Genomic DNA, 17,037 nt, shown 5'->3' with positions numbered 1-17,037 from the left:
ATTACTAAGAGCTCTTGGCTAGGAATCTGAGCACGGACAGGCAAAGAAGTTGCCCCACATCACAAAGCAAGTAAAACCAAAGCAGATGACATTATCACAGGCTGTTTCCATGATGCTATATATTTTTTTCTTGTAAAAATACATTACCTAGTCTTAGCTAAAGATGTGGGCCCCCAAGGCAAGGCAGACAGGGAAGCAATGCATGGGTTCAGTTTACACATTTATTACAGAAATCCCCTTCCAGTGTGGGTAGTGTCTTGGGCCCAGATCCATTAGTACAAAAAGAAAAGTTTAACACTAGGTAAAGGGGGTAGGGGAACCCCCAGCTCCAGAAAGCCACAGACAGGTATCATAGAAAACACAGCTTGTGTGGATTTGTTTAAAAAGTGGTGGATGGAAGGAAAGCCAAGGAAGGTGTGACATAACCCGTGGCGAGACGTCACTTGAGGATTTCATTGGCATCTACCAGACGCCAGGTTCCACCACCGCTACATCCCAGGACACAACACACCCAGTGGTTCTGCCCTTTGGTCCTCCTGCGGGGCCTCCTGATTGGGGATAGTCGGGGCAGAGGAGGCTGCCGCCAAAGGCTGGGTCGTCTCACTCTGTGGGCAGAGGCAGCGGGCACAGACAGGCAGACAGGGACTGGGGCGCCTTCAGGCACCCTGGGGGAGAGAAAATGAACACAAGCCCCCCACCCAGGCTTCATTCCTTCCAAATGTGGGCAGAGACTTCATTCCTTCCAAATGTGGGCACCTCCCCAAGAAAAACTGCCCCAGTGGGGGGTGGCAGGGAGTTCTGTTCACACCAGAGTCTCCTGGCTGCCCCAAAGTGGGCCCTGAGACCCTATATGGTTTGTTTTGTGGAGGGGGCTTCTGAATGGAACAGGCTGGTCATGGGGACAGGAATGAACCCAACCAGGACGAGATCACAGTTTCCTTTTTTATAAAACGTCTAGTGTTGAGGGAAGACAGTGAATACCTAGATCACAACTGTAAACAGAAATGGAGGAAGGGGCTTGGAGTTCCCATTACATCATCCCCTCTCCTCTCTTTTAAGCTGGCGGAGGGCCCCCAGTCCCCAGCACAGTGTGAGAGGAGACACAGGGTGTCAGACACCTTCGTGGGCCCACGGGGAGCCAGGGGCCTTGGAAGATCACATTGGTGCCCCCCAGGACCGAGAGCAGCCACACCCCAGGGCTCAGCGAGGTCAGCTGTGTGCTCCCCAGACTGAAGTCATTCCCAGGCCAACAAGGGGCATATGAGAAGGGGTCAGACCAGTGTCCCCGGGGTCTGGGGGTCAGAATCGGAGGACTGCTCCCCCTCTAGCGTCAGGTCACTTAAACGAGCGCTCAGCTCCGGGGGGTACAGGAAGTCCGCGTAGTATCTTTAGAAGGGGTAGCAGGAATCCGGAGGACAGGGTGGGAAGACAGAGGAGAGAGGAAAAGACGGACAAGACACAGAAAGAGAGAGGAAAAGAGGCTCGTTAAAGAGGTGGAGGCAGGCACAGGACAGCACCTTTAGGCTCGCAAGCGTGGGGCGTGGTGAAAAGAGGAAGAAAAAGGCAAGGGGCACAGGACGTCCCTTCCTCCCAGCACCCTAGTTTCAAGGCTCATTTTCAGCTGACATGCACTGGTTGTTCAAATATTAAAATTCTTGTATTAGCTTGGTGAAGAACTGCTGCTACCAGGACCCAAGATACCCCTCCACCGAGACCCCACGGACTAATGCGAGTCAGGCAGGGCCCAGTGACCCCGGGCCAAGGCTGCACCTACTTCTCTCATGGTCCATGTCATTAGCTACCATGACTAGCTGGCTCCCTGGCCTGGACACCTTTGCCATCTGCCTCAAGAGACCCCTACCCATCAGTAAAAGCACCCCCCATACCTGCCGGAGACAGGGGGCGCCGTGAAACTCCTTGAGTGCGGGAGTGGCGCCTGGCTGGGGGCCCCATACAGCGCCTGGCCCACCTCATAGCAGCGGGCGTGGAGGAAGGGCGGGTGCTGCGGGCCCATGTGGGGGAGCCCAGGCCGGCGCTGGGGCCCTGTGGCCAGTCCCGAGTTCCGGATGTACCAGTCCCGCAGCCCCTCCAGGGCAAGGCTCTTGTGGCCGCTGCGCTCACCAGCTGGGGGGATACGGGCGGGTGGGGGCATCCACAGCAGAGGGTTGGGATGCACCTCTGGGCCCTCAGCGGCCTCCAGGGGCAGGCCACAGGGCTTGGTGCGGGTGGCACGGCTGTGGGGGTCCTTGCTGCGGAGGAGGGGGCTGCTGCCGTCAGCTGCATACACAGGTGGTGGGCCTGGGAGCATGGTGAGGAGCCCATCCCGGCGAGAGAGGGGTCCTGGGACCTCAGCTGTGGGCAGCAGCTCCCCCCAGCCTGTCCCGCCGCCACCGCGGGGCAGGCCCCGGTCCAGGGAGTAGTCCAAGAGGAAGTCCCCACACACAGGCGGGAGCCGGGGGACCCCGCGGGAGGCAGGGGCGGCTGAGCTGGGCCGGGCAGCCCGGGGAGGGTCTGGGGGGCCAGCCGTGCGGGAGGAGAAGGCAGGAGTTGGTTGGGGGCGCTCATATAGCACCTCACTGCTCTTGCAGGCTGGGGGACCAGTGGCAGGGGGAACCAGAGGTGCAGGCGGGGAGCCAGCTCCCCCACTAGCTGCCCGGTCCACCAGCAGGGCCTCGGAGCTATTGCTGCGGCGGGTGCGAGCTGCGAAGAGGGAGGCACGGTCGGAGACAGGGTCCGCCCGGGGGAAGCCCATCTGGGAGTCCTGGCTGCCGGACCACTGGCGAGAATGGAGGCCTTCAGGTCTGGGGGCGCAGAGGTGGGGGTGATGGGAGAAGGGTCAGAAATATCAGGGAGATGGGATGAGTGCCCTCCCTATCCTGCCTCTCTCTGAGCCTTCACTTCCACACCTCCAAAATGGGCCCAGGATTAGCAGCTGTGTGTATAAAGGTGAGAGGTAGTGGCCTGTAAAGAGCAGCAGAGGTTCTGCCATGGACTGGGGAGCCGAGGGGTTAACAATGTACGGGGCTGCCTGGGACTGTTAGCTCCGAGGGAGATGTAAGTGTGTGTAGGGCTCAAGAGGAAATACTAGCAGGGGAGGGCGGAGGGCTCTTCCTAACACATCTGACCCCTCATTCCCTGCTAAGGTGCTTCTCAGGGCTCCCCGCCTCCTCTAACATGAGGTCCTAAACCTTAGGCCAGGAATTCAAGACCCTTCCTGAATCCTCTGTCCCATCATGTGTATGAACCACCCAAAACTATCATCCCAACAGCCACTATTCATAGAATGCAAGTGTCACAAGAATGGGGACTTTGTTTTGTTCACAGCCCGGAAAAAGTAGGCACTTAGTAAGTGCGTATTTGTTTAAGAAGTAGTAGAGTACCATGGTTAAAAGTATGGACTCTTGAGTCAAACTTGCCTGGGTTCAAATACCAGGTCTTCAGTTTACTAGCAAGTTACTTAACCTCTCTGTGTCTCAGTTTCGTCATCTCTAAAATGGGAATAATAATAGCACCTACCTCACAGGGATGTTGTGACAATTAAATGAGTTTGATACCAAGTAAAGCACTGATTCCTAGCAGATGGTAGGTACGTGGTACATGTTAACCAGAACTCATTTATGCCTACAGTATCTTCCACAGGCAGATATTATTATCCCCATTTCACAAATGAGGAGACAAAGATTCAGAGAAGGGAAATGACTTGCCCAAAATGTACAGAAAAGCTCATTCTCAAACTTTGGTGCTTTTGCCCCAGATCCCCACCCCCTTCTCCACCAAGACAACTCCTATTCACCTTTCAAAACCCAGCCTTTCTTTTCTTCTCTCTTTTTTTTTTTTTGGTCAATTAAAAAATTTTTATTTATAATGTGATTATACACATATGGCATATTCCAAAAGATATTTTACCTATATTTCTTTATCATGCAATAGGGTGCATTATGAAAAAAAGTTCTGAAACAAAAATAAAATTCTTGCATTTTCATACAACCTACATAGAAGATCAGAATAAAACTGATAGATTCAAAGCCCAGTCTTTCATGTCCCACACCCTTTGATAATGCTCTCCCCAACACGCCCAGTTAGAACTACCGGTTCCCTCCTCTGGTCTTCAATCTCACCCTCAGAGTCCACTTACTTGCAGAGCTGGGGGCCAGCGCCCCGGGTGAGGACAGGGGTGGCAGGCACACTTCGCCCCTCAAAACTGGAGGCACTCCTGGGCAGCGAGCGTGTGGGGCTAGACAGAGACGAGCAGGCATAGGTGGGGGTCCAGGTTAGAGACTGTACCTAGCAGCAGGCCCTCCTGCCAGCCCAGGCTCAGCTCCCACTCCTGGCTCCTGGGGAAGGAGGGGAGGGGCTCACCCTCACCTGGTGGGGCTGGCCACGGAGTTCCGCCGGCTCTTCAGATCCCCATAGAGATCTGACGGGGGTGGTTTCCACGGGGTTCGCCGCTCAGGGCTGCCCCCAGATACTGCCCGCAGCTGGTCCCAGGCCTTCGGTGGTGAAGGGCGCTCAGCCAGAGGGAAGCAGCCACGGGGCTCCTCTGAGTGGAAGGGAGAAAGTGGGGGAGAATCCAATGGGAGGGTGCCTGAAGGGTTGTGGGCAAAGCAAAGGGCAGGGGCTAGGGAGGTAGGGAGGGGCAGAGGGCTAAGCAGGTAGGACAGGCTGAGGAAGAGCTAAGGGATGAGGCAGGAACCGGGGCTGATGGGGTGGGGTGGGGGGACTGAAGCAAAGAAAATGGGGGCCCCATTGGAGGATGGGTCATGGCTAAAGAGGAGCTGAAGAGGGAGGGTGGGGGCTAAGCATCAAAAAATGGGCGGATTTGGGAGACAGGGGTCCTCACCATTATCATGGCTGGCCCCAGACTCTGAGAGGGAGCTGCTCTCCGAGTGCAGGACTACGTCCTCTACAGATAAGAAGGGGAGACCCCGGCCTATCAATGCAAGGTCTGGGCGCCATCCCCTTACACCACTGGGCCGTCTCCTCCCCATCCCGTACACTTCCCAAGCATCCACCTTTACCTAAATCCAAGACCACCAGAGGCTTGGTCCCTCACTTTCCTGATGCCTATTCCCAATGGCCCCACCCTTGCCCAGGAGCCAGTTTACACAATTCGTCTTGCTCGTAGGGTCCCTTAAGTTCTACCTACCTCCCACTTTTCACTGGCTGCTCACCCACTCCACCTCTACCATGTCCCTTAGCCAATGCCCACCTTCCCGCTTTCATCGGTGTGGTGACAGGGCCTGGCTCACCTTGGCTGAGCTGAGCAAGGCGCGTGCCCAGGCAGACTCCCTGGGCAACGATAACTGCCCCAGTGGATAGCGGCAGGGGCTGGGGCGGCGGGATCCCCGGGAGACCCAGGTGGGCCCGGACGTCCCCGAGCTGCTCCTCCAGCTCATGCAGCCTCCGCAAAGCATCTGCCTGGACCTGGCGCCGACGTCGGCGCTGCTCGGCGCTGAGCTCAGGGGCCAAGGCCAGGCGGCGGGCAGCTGCCGCAATCTGCTGCTGCACTGACACTTCGCGCTCCAGGGCCTCGAGCGCCAGCTCCTGCGGGGCCTACCCGAGAGGGTGGGACAGGACCAAATGTTGGAAAGGGAAATGGCCAAGCACCAGGACCAAGTGGCGGCAGAGCCCGGCTACGCTGCAGGCGGGGCCTGCCCCTCCTGGGGGTGGCCTATTCTCCCCCTGGGGGCAGGGCCTGTGTGGATTAGGGCTGGGCCTCTTCATCTTCCTGGGGGTGAGAGGCCTATCCTGACAGGGACCAGCATCCTCTCTCAGACCTGGAACCCACCTCCCTCAAGCTCCTTCCCTCCTCACCTTAGCCTCTCCTTCTCCTGGCTGCAACCCGCTCTCGGCTTCCTCCGGGCTCCTGTCCCACCCCCATGTTGCTCTGCACGCCCATCTGCTCACCTTGGCAGGGCACAAGGAGTGGTGTGCTGGATTGGGGTGCGGTGGAGGGTAGGCGCGGGCTGCAGGCGGCCGCCGGCGGACCAACTGGGGCCGTTCACCAGGCTCCAGTGGGCACTCGGGGGGCAGCTGGCCAGTCAGCTCCTGGGCGGGGGCAGGGGTCAGAGACTACCAAGGGTTAGTTGGGGGGATGTAGCAAAGCAGTAACGACCCCCGAAGGTACAGAAGTCCTACTAGGAGCCCAGCCCTGCTCAGCACCCATGCCTGTTATTTCTCTTCCTCCTCCCAATTCTCCACCAGGTGGGTGTGCAGCAGAGACTCTCAGCCCCTCAATGGCCCAAGTCCCCAGGGCAGTGGGCACGGGAGGCAGGGAGATCTGCTTTGGAATACAGAATTTCATAGTTTTTATAAAGGTGACACCATCTGTACACTGCATATTATATGACATTCCATTCAGGGCCTGGGCTGCATGCTCTGAACTGCATTATTATTTCTGGCAAACGGTGTGGACGTTCACAGCAAGGGGGGTAAATCGAAACTATAAATCACCCCATGTCAGTTCAGGTCAGGTTTCACTGCCAAGTTTTGGAAATAACTTGTTTTGTTTTGTTTCTGAGGTTTTTTGGATTTCAAACTGTTGATAGGGGATGGTGGCAAAATATCACCATATTTTACTGATTCTCAGACATGCAAGCTGAGCTTTGGGGAATCTATACCTCGGACAAGTGGCTCAGCCATCACCACCGCAGTCTGCCTACCTCGTGCCTGCTCCTCACCCCCCACTGACACCCTTAGGGTACGGCCCTCACCGCCTCCTGGAGACACACTTTTCGTAGCTCCTGAAGTTTCAGGCTCAGGGCCTCCTGCAGGGTCCGCTGACGGTCGAGCAGCCCCCTCAGACGCTCTGACTTCACCTGGGGGGCAGCCTCTCCAAACAGGGCAGCTGGACACAGAGGGAGCAAAGATCGGGGGGCAATCAGGGCAGCCTGCAGCAGCTGTGGGGCCAGGGACCAACCCTTCCCCAGTGGGCAGGTGGTGACTCAGAGCAGGAGAGGAGGCAGCAGGAGGGGGAACCAGATACTAACCTGAGGCACTGAAGGTGGGAGAGCTGATCAGCTGACCTTTGACTTCCATCCTGGTGTTGTCAAGAGGCTGTGGCTGATGGCTGGACAAGGCCTAGCAGTGATGCACGGGAGCCACTGAGGAAGCACATCCGGTGTGCACCGCCAACTGCCCCCTCTACCCAGGTTCCCACACCCCAGCTGGGAATAAGGGGTACCCTGACCCCGCCCAACTGCTTGGCCTGCCCTCTCATAATCTGTGTCAATGTCAAGGCCCTGGTACCTTTGTTCCCTTCCCATTGAGTGGGAGCACAGCAAGTGGGGAGCTGGGCGGACTTACAATGCCTCCTCAGAGGCCCATGGGCCACAGTCAGGAGTCTTGCCTGGGAAGGGAGAATTAATGGTACAGATTCAACCAACTACAAGAACAGTAGGCATTTATTAAGCACCTGGGTGCCTGGAACAGTTACGTTCTATGCCACATTTAATCTTCACAACCACCCTGTGATGGCCGTTCCGTGATTATTATTACCCCCATTTTAGAGATGAGGAGAGTAAGACACAAAGAGATGAAATAACCTGCCCTTGGCTACAGATGCAGCCAGGCCCACCCCTCCGGTCCAACACTCCCCCTCACTAGAGGTGCTGAACCCCACCAATCCCTCATAAGCTCCCAGCCCACCAGGCCTCCAGGCCTTTGTGCAGGCTGCCACTGCTGTCCGGAGTGCACTTTTCACCTCTCGCCACTCCAGCCCCTGGTTCTCTCTTACATTCTGGGGCTTCAGTGTCACTTCCAGAGGTGGGCCCCCGCATTTTGTCCCCTCACAACTGCTGTCAAACAAGACTGTGCCTCCCTTGTATATTTAGGAGGACAGAAAATGTATCAGTATCTCTGGCACTCAGAACACTTCTGTGCACACATCAAGTGCTCAATGAGAGTCTGCTGGGTGAATAAAAGAATGACTGTGGTCTGTGGGTCGCTACTTGTCCCAACTCTATCCCGCGGCCCTGGTGCGGCAGGGAGAGCATTCACTTGGCCTCAGGACCCCTCCAGCCCCTCCCCACATGCCAGCCTGTCCTGACCCGGCACAGGGAAGTCAGCCTGCTGGGACTGGGAGTGGCAGAGCCCACAGCTGCAGATAACAAGCTGACTGCCTCCTGCCTCCTCCTCTGCCCCCAGACACCCTGGCTGATCATGGAGCCGGCCTTGGCTGGCTGCCAGCCCTGCCCTCATCCCTTCCTCTGGAGTTTGCTCCCTCTGTCCCACAGCCTGCTCAGTCCCCAGCTGGGCAGCCAGGTGACATCACCTCCCACCACCTGGCCTGACCTCGGTGGCAGGCGATTGGGAGGACCTCATGAGGCCAGAGAGGTCCCATCCCCACCTGCCTCGCACTTTGTCATGACATGGTGGCCAGGTGTGAAGACCCAGGCAGCCACAGAGGGATGGGTTCAAGCCCCTTCCCCATCTATGCATTGGGGGTGTGGCCAAGCTGCTAATAGGGTGCCACCAGCTTATCAGCAGTGCTCCCACCCACCCCATGGGGTCTGTGCCCCTCCCACAAAGCAGGGGCTCCTTGTCCTCAACATCAGGGGCGGGGTCAGTCCCTAAAGCCTTTTTGCATATCCAGGCAGCAGCATGTGCCCTGCAGAGGTGCTCACATGCCCTCACCACCCCCCTCCAAGGTCTGACATTGGCGGCATGGCAGGCTTTCCTTGAGGTCCCAGCTTAGCCTCCTCTGCCCCTCAGCTCCTGGGGTTCCTTCTTCCCCAGCCCCCATTTGGGTTTGAGGAACTCTAAACCTTCCTCCACCTCAACAGGAACCTCAACTCCTCCCCAGTGGGCCCGTTCACCAGGATTGGTCCCACATCCCATACTGGGATGTCTCGAGCCTTCTTTCCCTGGGAGCTCGTGGCATCCTGGAAGTCCACATGGGGTATAGGCAGGAACACCGACTCCACCCTGTCAGCCTGACCTCGGGGACATAGCTAGGGCCTGAGTCATGGGGTCATCGGGCAGGGTCCACGCTCCACACCCCCAACATGCTCACACCCACTCCCAAGCCTCTGCCTCTGCTCACCTACCCTCTGCATATTGGCCTGGGGTCCTGGGACTGCCTGGTTCCCACCCAAAGATGGTGAGAAGGGGGAATCCCAGCAGTCCCCTCCCCAACACACCCCCACACCAGCCCCTGGGTCTCCCCACTGGTGACCCTGTGTCCCTGTCCCGTCCCAGGATGGGCTGCAGCAAGATAGCTGCAGAGGGCACCCCCCACACCCAGAGGCGGGCCCAGCAGGTTTTTCAGGTCTGCCCTTCTGACACCACAGCCGAGAAAGAAATTCCTGGCTGTAATGACTGTTTACAAGCAAGACACCTCACCTGGGTGGCACCCCAACACCTCAGTGGGACCCCCATTTCCACATCCCACCACCTTCGGAGCAAATACAAACTCCCAATGTCTGGGACTGTTCCCCACACCGCCCCAGAGGTCCTCCCCCACTGCCCTCACTCTAGGGGAACAGTGTGGAGGACCAGGCAGGTGCTGGGAAGTAGTTTCTCAACAGCCTAGTCTGGGCTTTCCTAGAGGGCTAGGCCCCAGGTTGAAGGAGGGCAGAGGCTACCCCTGCAGGGGAGGAAGGGGGAGAGGAAGTAGCGGGGAGTAGAGAAGGGGGACGCTGGCTTCTCTTCTCCCCCATCCCTTCCCCTCGTCCACTTCCGGCAAGGAATTAGCTTCATGCCAGGAAAGGAAATTGGACATTTTAGGCTTCGCCCCTCTAGCCAGGCCCTCCTTCCTCGCTGTGCCTCTCACATAGACCTGGCTCTCTCCCGCAGGGAACTTCAGCACACCCTGTGCCCTTCTCCCCCCCACCCCTCGCCCCTGGGCCCATTGTTCCCAGGTGCTCACCAATGCCAGAGCAGAGAGGTGCTGTGGAGTGGTCTCAGGTACCTCAAAAAAAAATAGTTGTATCGACCAGGCCCTGCTCCGGCTGGTAGTGGCAATAAGTGGGTGAGCGCAGTGGCGGATGCCTAGGCCGCCTCCCACTAGGCAATGGCCCAGCCTACCTGGCCAGGGACTGGGCCGGCCCATACCTTTTAACCCTTGCCTGCCTGACACCAGGGCTCCGGCCACCCTTAGGAGCTGTCTTGGAGCCAAGTCCCCTCAGGGTGTCCAGCACGGCCAAGAAGAGAGCCTGGACCTCCCCCCTCACCCCATACACCTAACAGAGGACTGAGGAAGAAGGGCTAAAGGTTGTGGGAGTGGCGACTGCCTCTGGTGCTGTCCAAGTACCCAGATCAGACCCTGTCCACCCTAGGGTACTACCTGGGAGCCAAGGGATGGAGGTCTGGGGAGTTGTAAGCACAGGAGAGGACTTGGGGTACCTCGGGTGTGCGTCTCTTGGCAGCACTCCACGTTCCTGACACCCCTACCCTTTCCTCCCAGGGCAAGGCAGGGGTGGGAGAAGGTCTTAGGGCAATTCCCACCCTCACTGGGGTAATAGTTTCCCAAGTTGGGACAGACAAGGTCCACTTTTCTAAGGAGAGACCATGTCTCAAGACCCTACCACCTTCTGCAGCTTCAGAAGAAATCATCCTAGCAAATGGAAGAAACACACTGGTGGTTTAACCCCTCCTGACCCCTACAAACCTGGGAGGATGGCACAGACCCAGCTCCTCATAGCCAACTTGGAGAGATGAAATCTGGGGCTCGCAGAAGTGAAGAGGCCCGATTCTGATCACAGAGTCATGAGAGCAGGTAGAATCAGAACTCAGGGGGCTGGGTCCTGGGTTGCAAGTTGACAGAGGCAACTCCTGCACGGGAGGAGGAGTGGGAAACGGGGCTCATGCTTCTTCACATCCAGGCTGGGTCTCCCCAGTTCCTCCCCCAACCTCCTGGGGCATTTCTGGTCAGGAGTCAAGGAAATGGAGGGCTCTAAGTCTCTGCGATGTACTGTTTTCCCCACACCACCACCTGGGCTTCGGGCCTGCCCTGGCACACACCACACATCTTGAGCTCCATTTGGGACCATCTGCTCTGTGACCTCAGGGCCCAAGCCCAACCCAGGCCCCGACAGCAGCCCACGCCAAGATGTGATAGAGCAGAGTGAGGAAAGCTCCCTCTCCAATTGGCAGGTGGGCCAAGCCTGGAGAGGAACTTGCTCTGTATCAGCAATGCCCAGTGTACCCCAGTGTACGTGTTACTGAGGCTTCCCGCCACCCTGCCCACCTTTCTTTCTGGGTGTGAGATTTCCGGCACGGGACCCAAAGGCCCCTTTCATCACCCCCCTTCTCCCTCCCTTCACTGCCTGGGGCTGATGGAGGCAGCAGCCTCAAGGTGGGCAGCTGGGTGTTGGTGGGGAGTATCCTCTCAGCCATGGCCTCTCCCACCTCTTATGGGACACCAAGGAGGCTGGGAAGGGGGATGTTTATAAAATCAGAGCTGAATTCCCTGGTGGTCCAGTGGTTAGAACTCTGCACTTCCACTGCAGGGGGCACGGGTTCGATCCCTGGTCGGGGGACTAAGATCCTACAAGCCGTGTGGCACGGCCAAAAAAAAAATCAGAGCCGAGAGGGACAAGTGTATCTGGCCAGCAATGCAGATTGAGTCTCAAGGCTTAGATTTCTGCATTTGGAAACGGTGCTAACAGAGCCAATGGAGGCCAAAGTAACTTTGGAAGACATTTCAAAGTGCAAGAAAACTCATACCACATCATTAACAACTGTTAATAACTACAATAATAAACTCAGGCAGAGGTGGGCTGGGGCGAGAGTAAGGAGGGAAGAGCAGGTAACTGGGTCTCTTGGGCCAGGCAAGGCGGAGTCACCACACACATCATTGCCCTGGTCCACAGCTTTTAACAGTCTGGAAGACAACCACCTCTAAGCCCCACCCCAGCGGGGACCTGAGCCTCCTGTGGCCTCCCATAGGGCTAGCAAGTGGTGGGTCTGAGATTCAACCCAGCTCTGCCACTTCCCGGCTGTGTGACTGCTTGGACAAGTCACTCAACTTCTCTGTGCCTCAATGTCTTCATCTGTAAAATAGGGGTGCTGACAGCAGTATAAAACTCACAGCGGGGTTGGGAGCATGACAGGAGCTAAGACATTCAAAGATTGCTTAGGACAGTGCCTGGCCCACGGTAAGTGCTCAGTATGTATATGTAATATGTCATACATAATTACAAGTATTCCTCCCAGTCCGAACTCAGGAATCAAACACACACACACACACACACACACACACACACACATACACACACTTTGAGACACAGCTGGTATCCCTCAGCCTCGAAACCCTCCCCACTTGCCGCCCAGATATAGAACCCTCCTTACTTGCCAAACCAGACATATTTGAAACAGAGCTGTTTTCCCTCATTATCCAACCTCTCCCTCCTCAACATCAAAAATGCAGGAACCAAATATATTCAGAAAAATTGTCTGAACTCTCACTATCCAAATACAGGAACTGAATGGATTCGGATACATTTTTGAGATAGGACTGGTATCCCTCACTCTCTGAGCTTTCCTTACTCACCAGGCAAAATAGAGGAACCAAATACATTTATATAATGCGGTACCCTTACTATCCCAACTCTTGCCACTGGAGCACAGGAAAATGAATAGATTTGAATACATTTCTGAGTTAGAGCCATTACCCCTCGTTATCTGAATTCTCCCTACATTTCTCACTCTGCAAAATGCAAAAACAAAATAACTTCAGATAACTTAATATCTTTCACTGTCTGAACTATCCAAACTCTCCCTCTCAGAACTTGTGTACCAAATATACTGGGACAGTGAGGGATGTATGTGCTGTTATTAATAGGTTTGGATACCTGTTTTGGATAAATGAAACAGGTCTGATATTTCATTATTCAAACTCTCACTATTCTCTATGAGAAATACGGTAATAAAACATAATTGAATGACATGTTACTTCCTCACTATTCAAATTCTCCCTGTCTGTCCTCAAAATCAAGGTGATTCAGACAGTAAGAGAACTTCTTATTTTTCTTGTTGTTGTTATTGTCACTACTGGATGAGCCTGATTCTAACAGAGCCCCCCCAATACACACAGACCTGCCCACAGAGGTAGAATGGACTCAGCATCAAGATTTATACTGCTTACTGCTGACAGGAGGAGGATAAACTCCTGCCCCCATCCTACCCCTACCAAGCCCTGAAGCCTCTGGCCTAGGATGGACTTTTTTCCAGGCCAGAAAAGCAGGGATCACTGCACCTGGGATCAAGACCAGGAGACGGGGGTAACGTGATCTAGAAGACTCACACATACCCCTGAGTCCCCCACCCCTACATGGGGCAGCCCCCAACCTAGCAAGGCTGGAAACATGACCCAGACCTCAAAGACTCCCAGAGAGTCATTGAATAATTTAGGGTGTTCTTTCACACTTGGAGAGGGTAGGGGGCACAGGAAGAGTTCCATGCCCTCCTGGGGCAGGGAGAGAAATGCAAGCTCTGTGTGAGATCACTGGGTGGGGGAAATCACATGTGAAAACTCCCTCAGCCTCACGGGGCCCACAAGGCTGCTTGCTCTTGCTCATGCTAAAAGAAGCATTTGGGATGAATTTCAGAGATAATAGGTACAGTGGAACCTCCAAGTTCATGGCCAGGGTATAATGGAACCCCTGTCCTTCTGGGCTCAGAGGAGATGGAAAGTGGGTGTTACGAAGGAGGGAGATCTGAACAGCGTGGAGGGGCATGGGAAGGGGCAAAACAGGGGCCTGGGGTTGGGGCAGAATGAAGACTCAGGACAGGAAGGGGTATAAGGGACAAAACAGAATCAGAGTTGTAGGATGGAGGTCAAAAGATAAGACAGAGAAGAATCCAGGACACTGGCCAGGGGCTAGGATGGACAAAGGCCAGAGAAAAAGTAGGGGATAGTAGGGGACAAAAGAGGAGGGCAGGGATCAGGATCAGTATAAAACGGTAGTCAGAAGACATGATGGGGGACAGGCCAAGACAGCGGTTCAAGGAAGAGGATAGGGAAAAGAGCAGGTTCAGGGTGGAGGTAAGGAACAGGAAAAGACCACGACAGAATGAGAATAGGAATGAGGACAGTGATGGGCCAAGAGAAGACAAGGGAAAACAGCATAGGTTTGGGGGCAGGGACATGGCAGGAGGCAAGAGGGACAGTCTAAAGGTGGTGGGCCAGGATGGAGTTCAGGAGACAGGAGGGGGACCCGGGGGATAGTACTGGGTGGGGAGAAAGTACATAAGTCAGAGGTCAGGAATTGGGACAGACCTGGATCAGACTGGGGTTAGGGGTACAGGACATGACTGGAAGGCGTTCAGGGACTGGACAAGAGAATAGGCAGGTCAAGCATCAGGACAGAAACTGGGGAGATCAAGACAAGGCACGATGAGCTTCAGAGATGGAACAGGGTCAGGCAAGGATCTGGGGTCAGGTCAAGGATGCTGAGAACATAACTGGATGGGGTTTGGGGTCAGGACTGGATTTAGAGGTACAAAACAGGGGTTGAGGATCACACCAGGCCAAAATATGGTTAGGTCAGGGGTCAGACCAGAGCTCCTGGGGCCAAGACTGGCCGGGGTTCGAGGTTAAAAAAAGATGTAGCCAGGTAAGGCAGGGGTCGAGGGGGAGACCACGGGGTCAGAGGTCGGGGGTGCACGAGCAGGTACATCGCAGGTCAGCGTTTCCGGGCCTTCACCCCGCCGTCTCCTCCCTTCCAACCCCAAGCGGGCGTTACTCACCGAGGGTCCTCGCCCCGCGGCGTAGGCGGGGTCGGTGCAGGCCTGAAAGAGTGGTGGGAGCGCCCCTCCCTCGCTGCCCCCAGCTCGTTCCCGGGCTCGTGCCTACTACCCTTCCGCGCCCTGCCTGTGGGCCGCGTTCGGCCGTGCGACTATTAACCCTGGGGGCCAGACGGGGGGCGCGGGGAGGGTGGGAGGGTAGCAGCCGCTCGGCCGAGGGCAGTGGACCCCGGCCCCCCACCTTCAACTCAGGTCTGTCCGCTCCCAGCGGCACCGCCACCTCCGCCGCTGAGCGCGAGCCTGGAGGGGCGGGGTGGCGGGGGGAGAGACAGGGGGCGGGGCGCGAGACCACAGCAGCGGCGGAGACCAAGTGCGCAGGCGCCAGTTCGAGTCTTCTTTTTTTGTTTTTTTTTTCTTTTCTTTTCTTTTTTTTTTTTTTCCCTGCCCTGGGAGCGCCAAGAGCGAACCAGTTCGGAGCGCTTGCGCACACGCTTTCTCGAGGGCCGTGGAGCTGTCCCCTACCGAGGCCACGCCCCCTCAGTAATCAGACTAGCGCCCCTCACCCCAATTCACCCCGCAATGAGCACCCAAGAATTACCCACAGACTGCCTTCTATCAGCCACCACCACACTTCTAAATTCCCCCAACTACCCTCCGGTGCCCCAAATGCTCTCCAAACCACACTCCATCATCTCCCAAATTGTATCCCCAAACTATTGTCCATTGATCCCAAAGCAGTACCCCCAATCTGCCTTCCTTGGACACCCAAGCTGTACAAATAAGCTACCCTCCAATACCCCCAAGTTGTTCCCCCAAACCATCTGCAATCAGCCCTGAAACTGTTAACCTCCGACGATCACTTCCAAATCACCCTCCCTCTACCCCCAATATGCACCCAAAACACCCTCCATGACCCTAAACCACTCTCCATGTACCGTCCTAACCATACTCTATTGATCCCCAAATGGCACTAAAGAGCCCTCAACACCACCCCAAACATTCTCAACTACCTTTGGAGTGGCCCCCACCTGCACGCCAGATCAATTCCAACAGTCACGTGCTCTACCTCCAAACCATGGTCCATGAACTCCCACCACCACCACCACCACCAAACCTTCCACTGACTAACCCCACTCCTGGCAAAACTCCCATGTACTCCCAACTACTCAAGGTGGATCCCCCAGCCGCACTTCAAACTACCCTCCAACACCCTCTCCACCTCCAAACCACATTCCACTGATCCAAACTCCGACCCCGAAGTTGAGGGACTCTCCAACAGTCCTCAACAAACCTCCATAACCACTAACTTTCTGTAGTTACCCAACTGAACCTCCAAATCATACTCCAGTGACCCCAAATGTGTCCCTCAAGCCCTCCAATGACTCTTATCCACACCCTAATTCATTCTTCAGTGACTCTAATATATTACAAAGCATCCTCCAACAATCTTTTTTTTTGCAGTTATTACATTTTTCTTTATTGTGGTAAAATATCTATAACATAAAATTTACCGTTTTAACCATTTTTAAGTGTACAGTTCAGTGACATTAAGTACATTCACGTTGTTGTGACAATGATCTTTTCTTAAAACAACTTAACTGAGGTATAATTTGCGTATCATAAATGTCACTCATTTTAAGCACGCAATTCAATTCAATTATTTTAGTAAAGTTACCAAAGTGTGCAGCATCACCACAATCCAGTTTTAGAGCATTTTCATTATCCCTATAAGATCCCTCATGCCCAAATACCTTTTTTGTTGTTGTTTTTTGTTTTTGGTTTGTTTGTTTGTTTGTTTTTGTTGTCCCTGTTGTTGTTTTTGGTGGTACGCGGGCCTCTCACTGTTGTGGTCTCTCCCGTTGCGGAGCACAGGCTCCGGACGCGCAGGCTCAGCAGCCATGGCTCACGGGCCCAGCCACTCCACGGCATGTGGGATCCTCCCGGACCGGGGCACGAACCTGCGTCCCCTGCATCGGCAGGCAGACTCTCAAACACTGCGCCACCAGGGAAGCCCCCAAATACCTTTTTAAATTAATTAATTAATTAATTTGGTTGCATCGGGTCTTAGTTGCAGCACCAAATACATTTAATCTCTGTTCCCCTTTCCTCAACATAATAAAGGCCATATATGACAAGCCCATAGCCAACATCATCCTCAATGGTGAAAAACTGAAAACATTTCCACTAAGATCAGGAACAAGACAAGGTTGCCCACTCTCGCCACTGTTATTCAACATAGTTTTGGAAGTTTTAGCCACAGCAATCAGAGAAGAAAAGGAAATAAAAGGAATCCAAATCGGAAAAGAAGAAGTAAAGCTGTCACTGTTTGCAGATGACATGATACTCTAC

At 55.1% G+C, this 17,037-nt stretch overlaps 1 protein-coding gene across 1 annotated transcript; it reads right to left on the bottom strand.

Moving 5' to 3' along the window:
- Positions 1–213: 213 nt before the first annotated feature.
- Positions 214–15,280, bottom strand: CCDC120 (coiled-coil domain containing 120). Its single transcript, XM_079909843.1, has 12 exons — positions 14,692–15,280; positions 10,610–10,773; positions 7,249–7,348; positions 6,990–7,080; positions 6,714–6,847; positions 5,908–6,048; positions 5,250–5,544; positions 4,841–4,903; positions 4,366–4,540; positions 4,136–4,234; positions 1,887–2,801; positions 214–1,386 (listed from the first exon to the last, which is right to left on the bottom strand). Exons 4-12 carry the CDS (start codon positions 7,036–7,038, stop codon positions 1,272–1,274), a joined length of 1,986 nt encoding a protein of 661 aa, XP_079765969.1. The 5' UTR covers positions 7,039–7,080; positions 7,249–7,348; positions 10,610–10,773; positions 14,692–15,280; the 3' UTR covers positions 214–1,271.
- Positions 15,281–17,037: the final 1,757 nt, after the last annotated feature.

This window comes from Stenella coeruleoalba (genome assembly GCF_951394435.1).
Source record: "Stenella coeruleoalba genome assembly, chromosome: X".
Classification (NCBI taxonomy): Eukaryota; Metazoa; Chordata; class Mammalia; order Artiodactyla; family Delphinidae; genus Stenella; species Stenella coeruleoalba.
Note: the sequence above shows the minus strand (reverse complement) of the source record. Positions and strands in the feature narration are given on the sequence as shown.

Bases quoted from the DNA above. Each gene is read 5' to 3' on its own strand.
- CCDC120 (XM_079909843.1), bottom strand. From the start codon at position 7,038: ATGGAAGTCAAAGGTCAGCTGATCAGCTCTCCCACCTTCAGTGCCTCA. The intron at 6,049-6,713 runs GTGAGGGCCGTA...GCCCCCGCCCAG, and splicing joins AAGTGTGTCTCCAGGAGGCG to GAGCTGACTGGCCAGCTGCC. The intron at 1,387-1,886 runs GTATGGGGGGTG...CCCCTTCTAAAG, and splicing joins GCGCCCCCTGTCTCCGGCAG to ATACTACGCGGACTTCCTGT.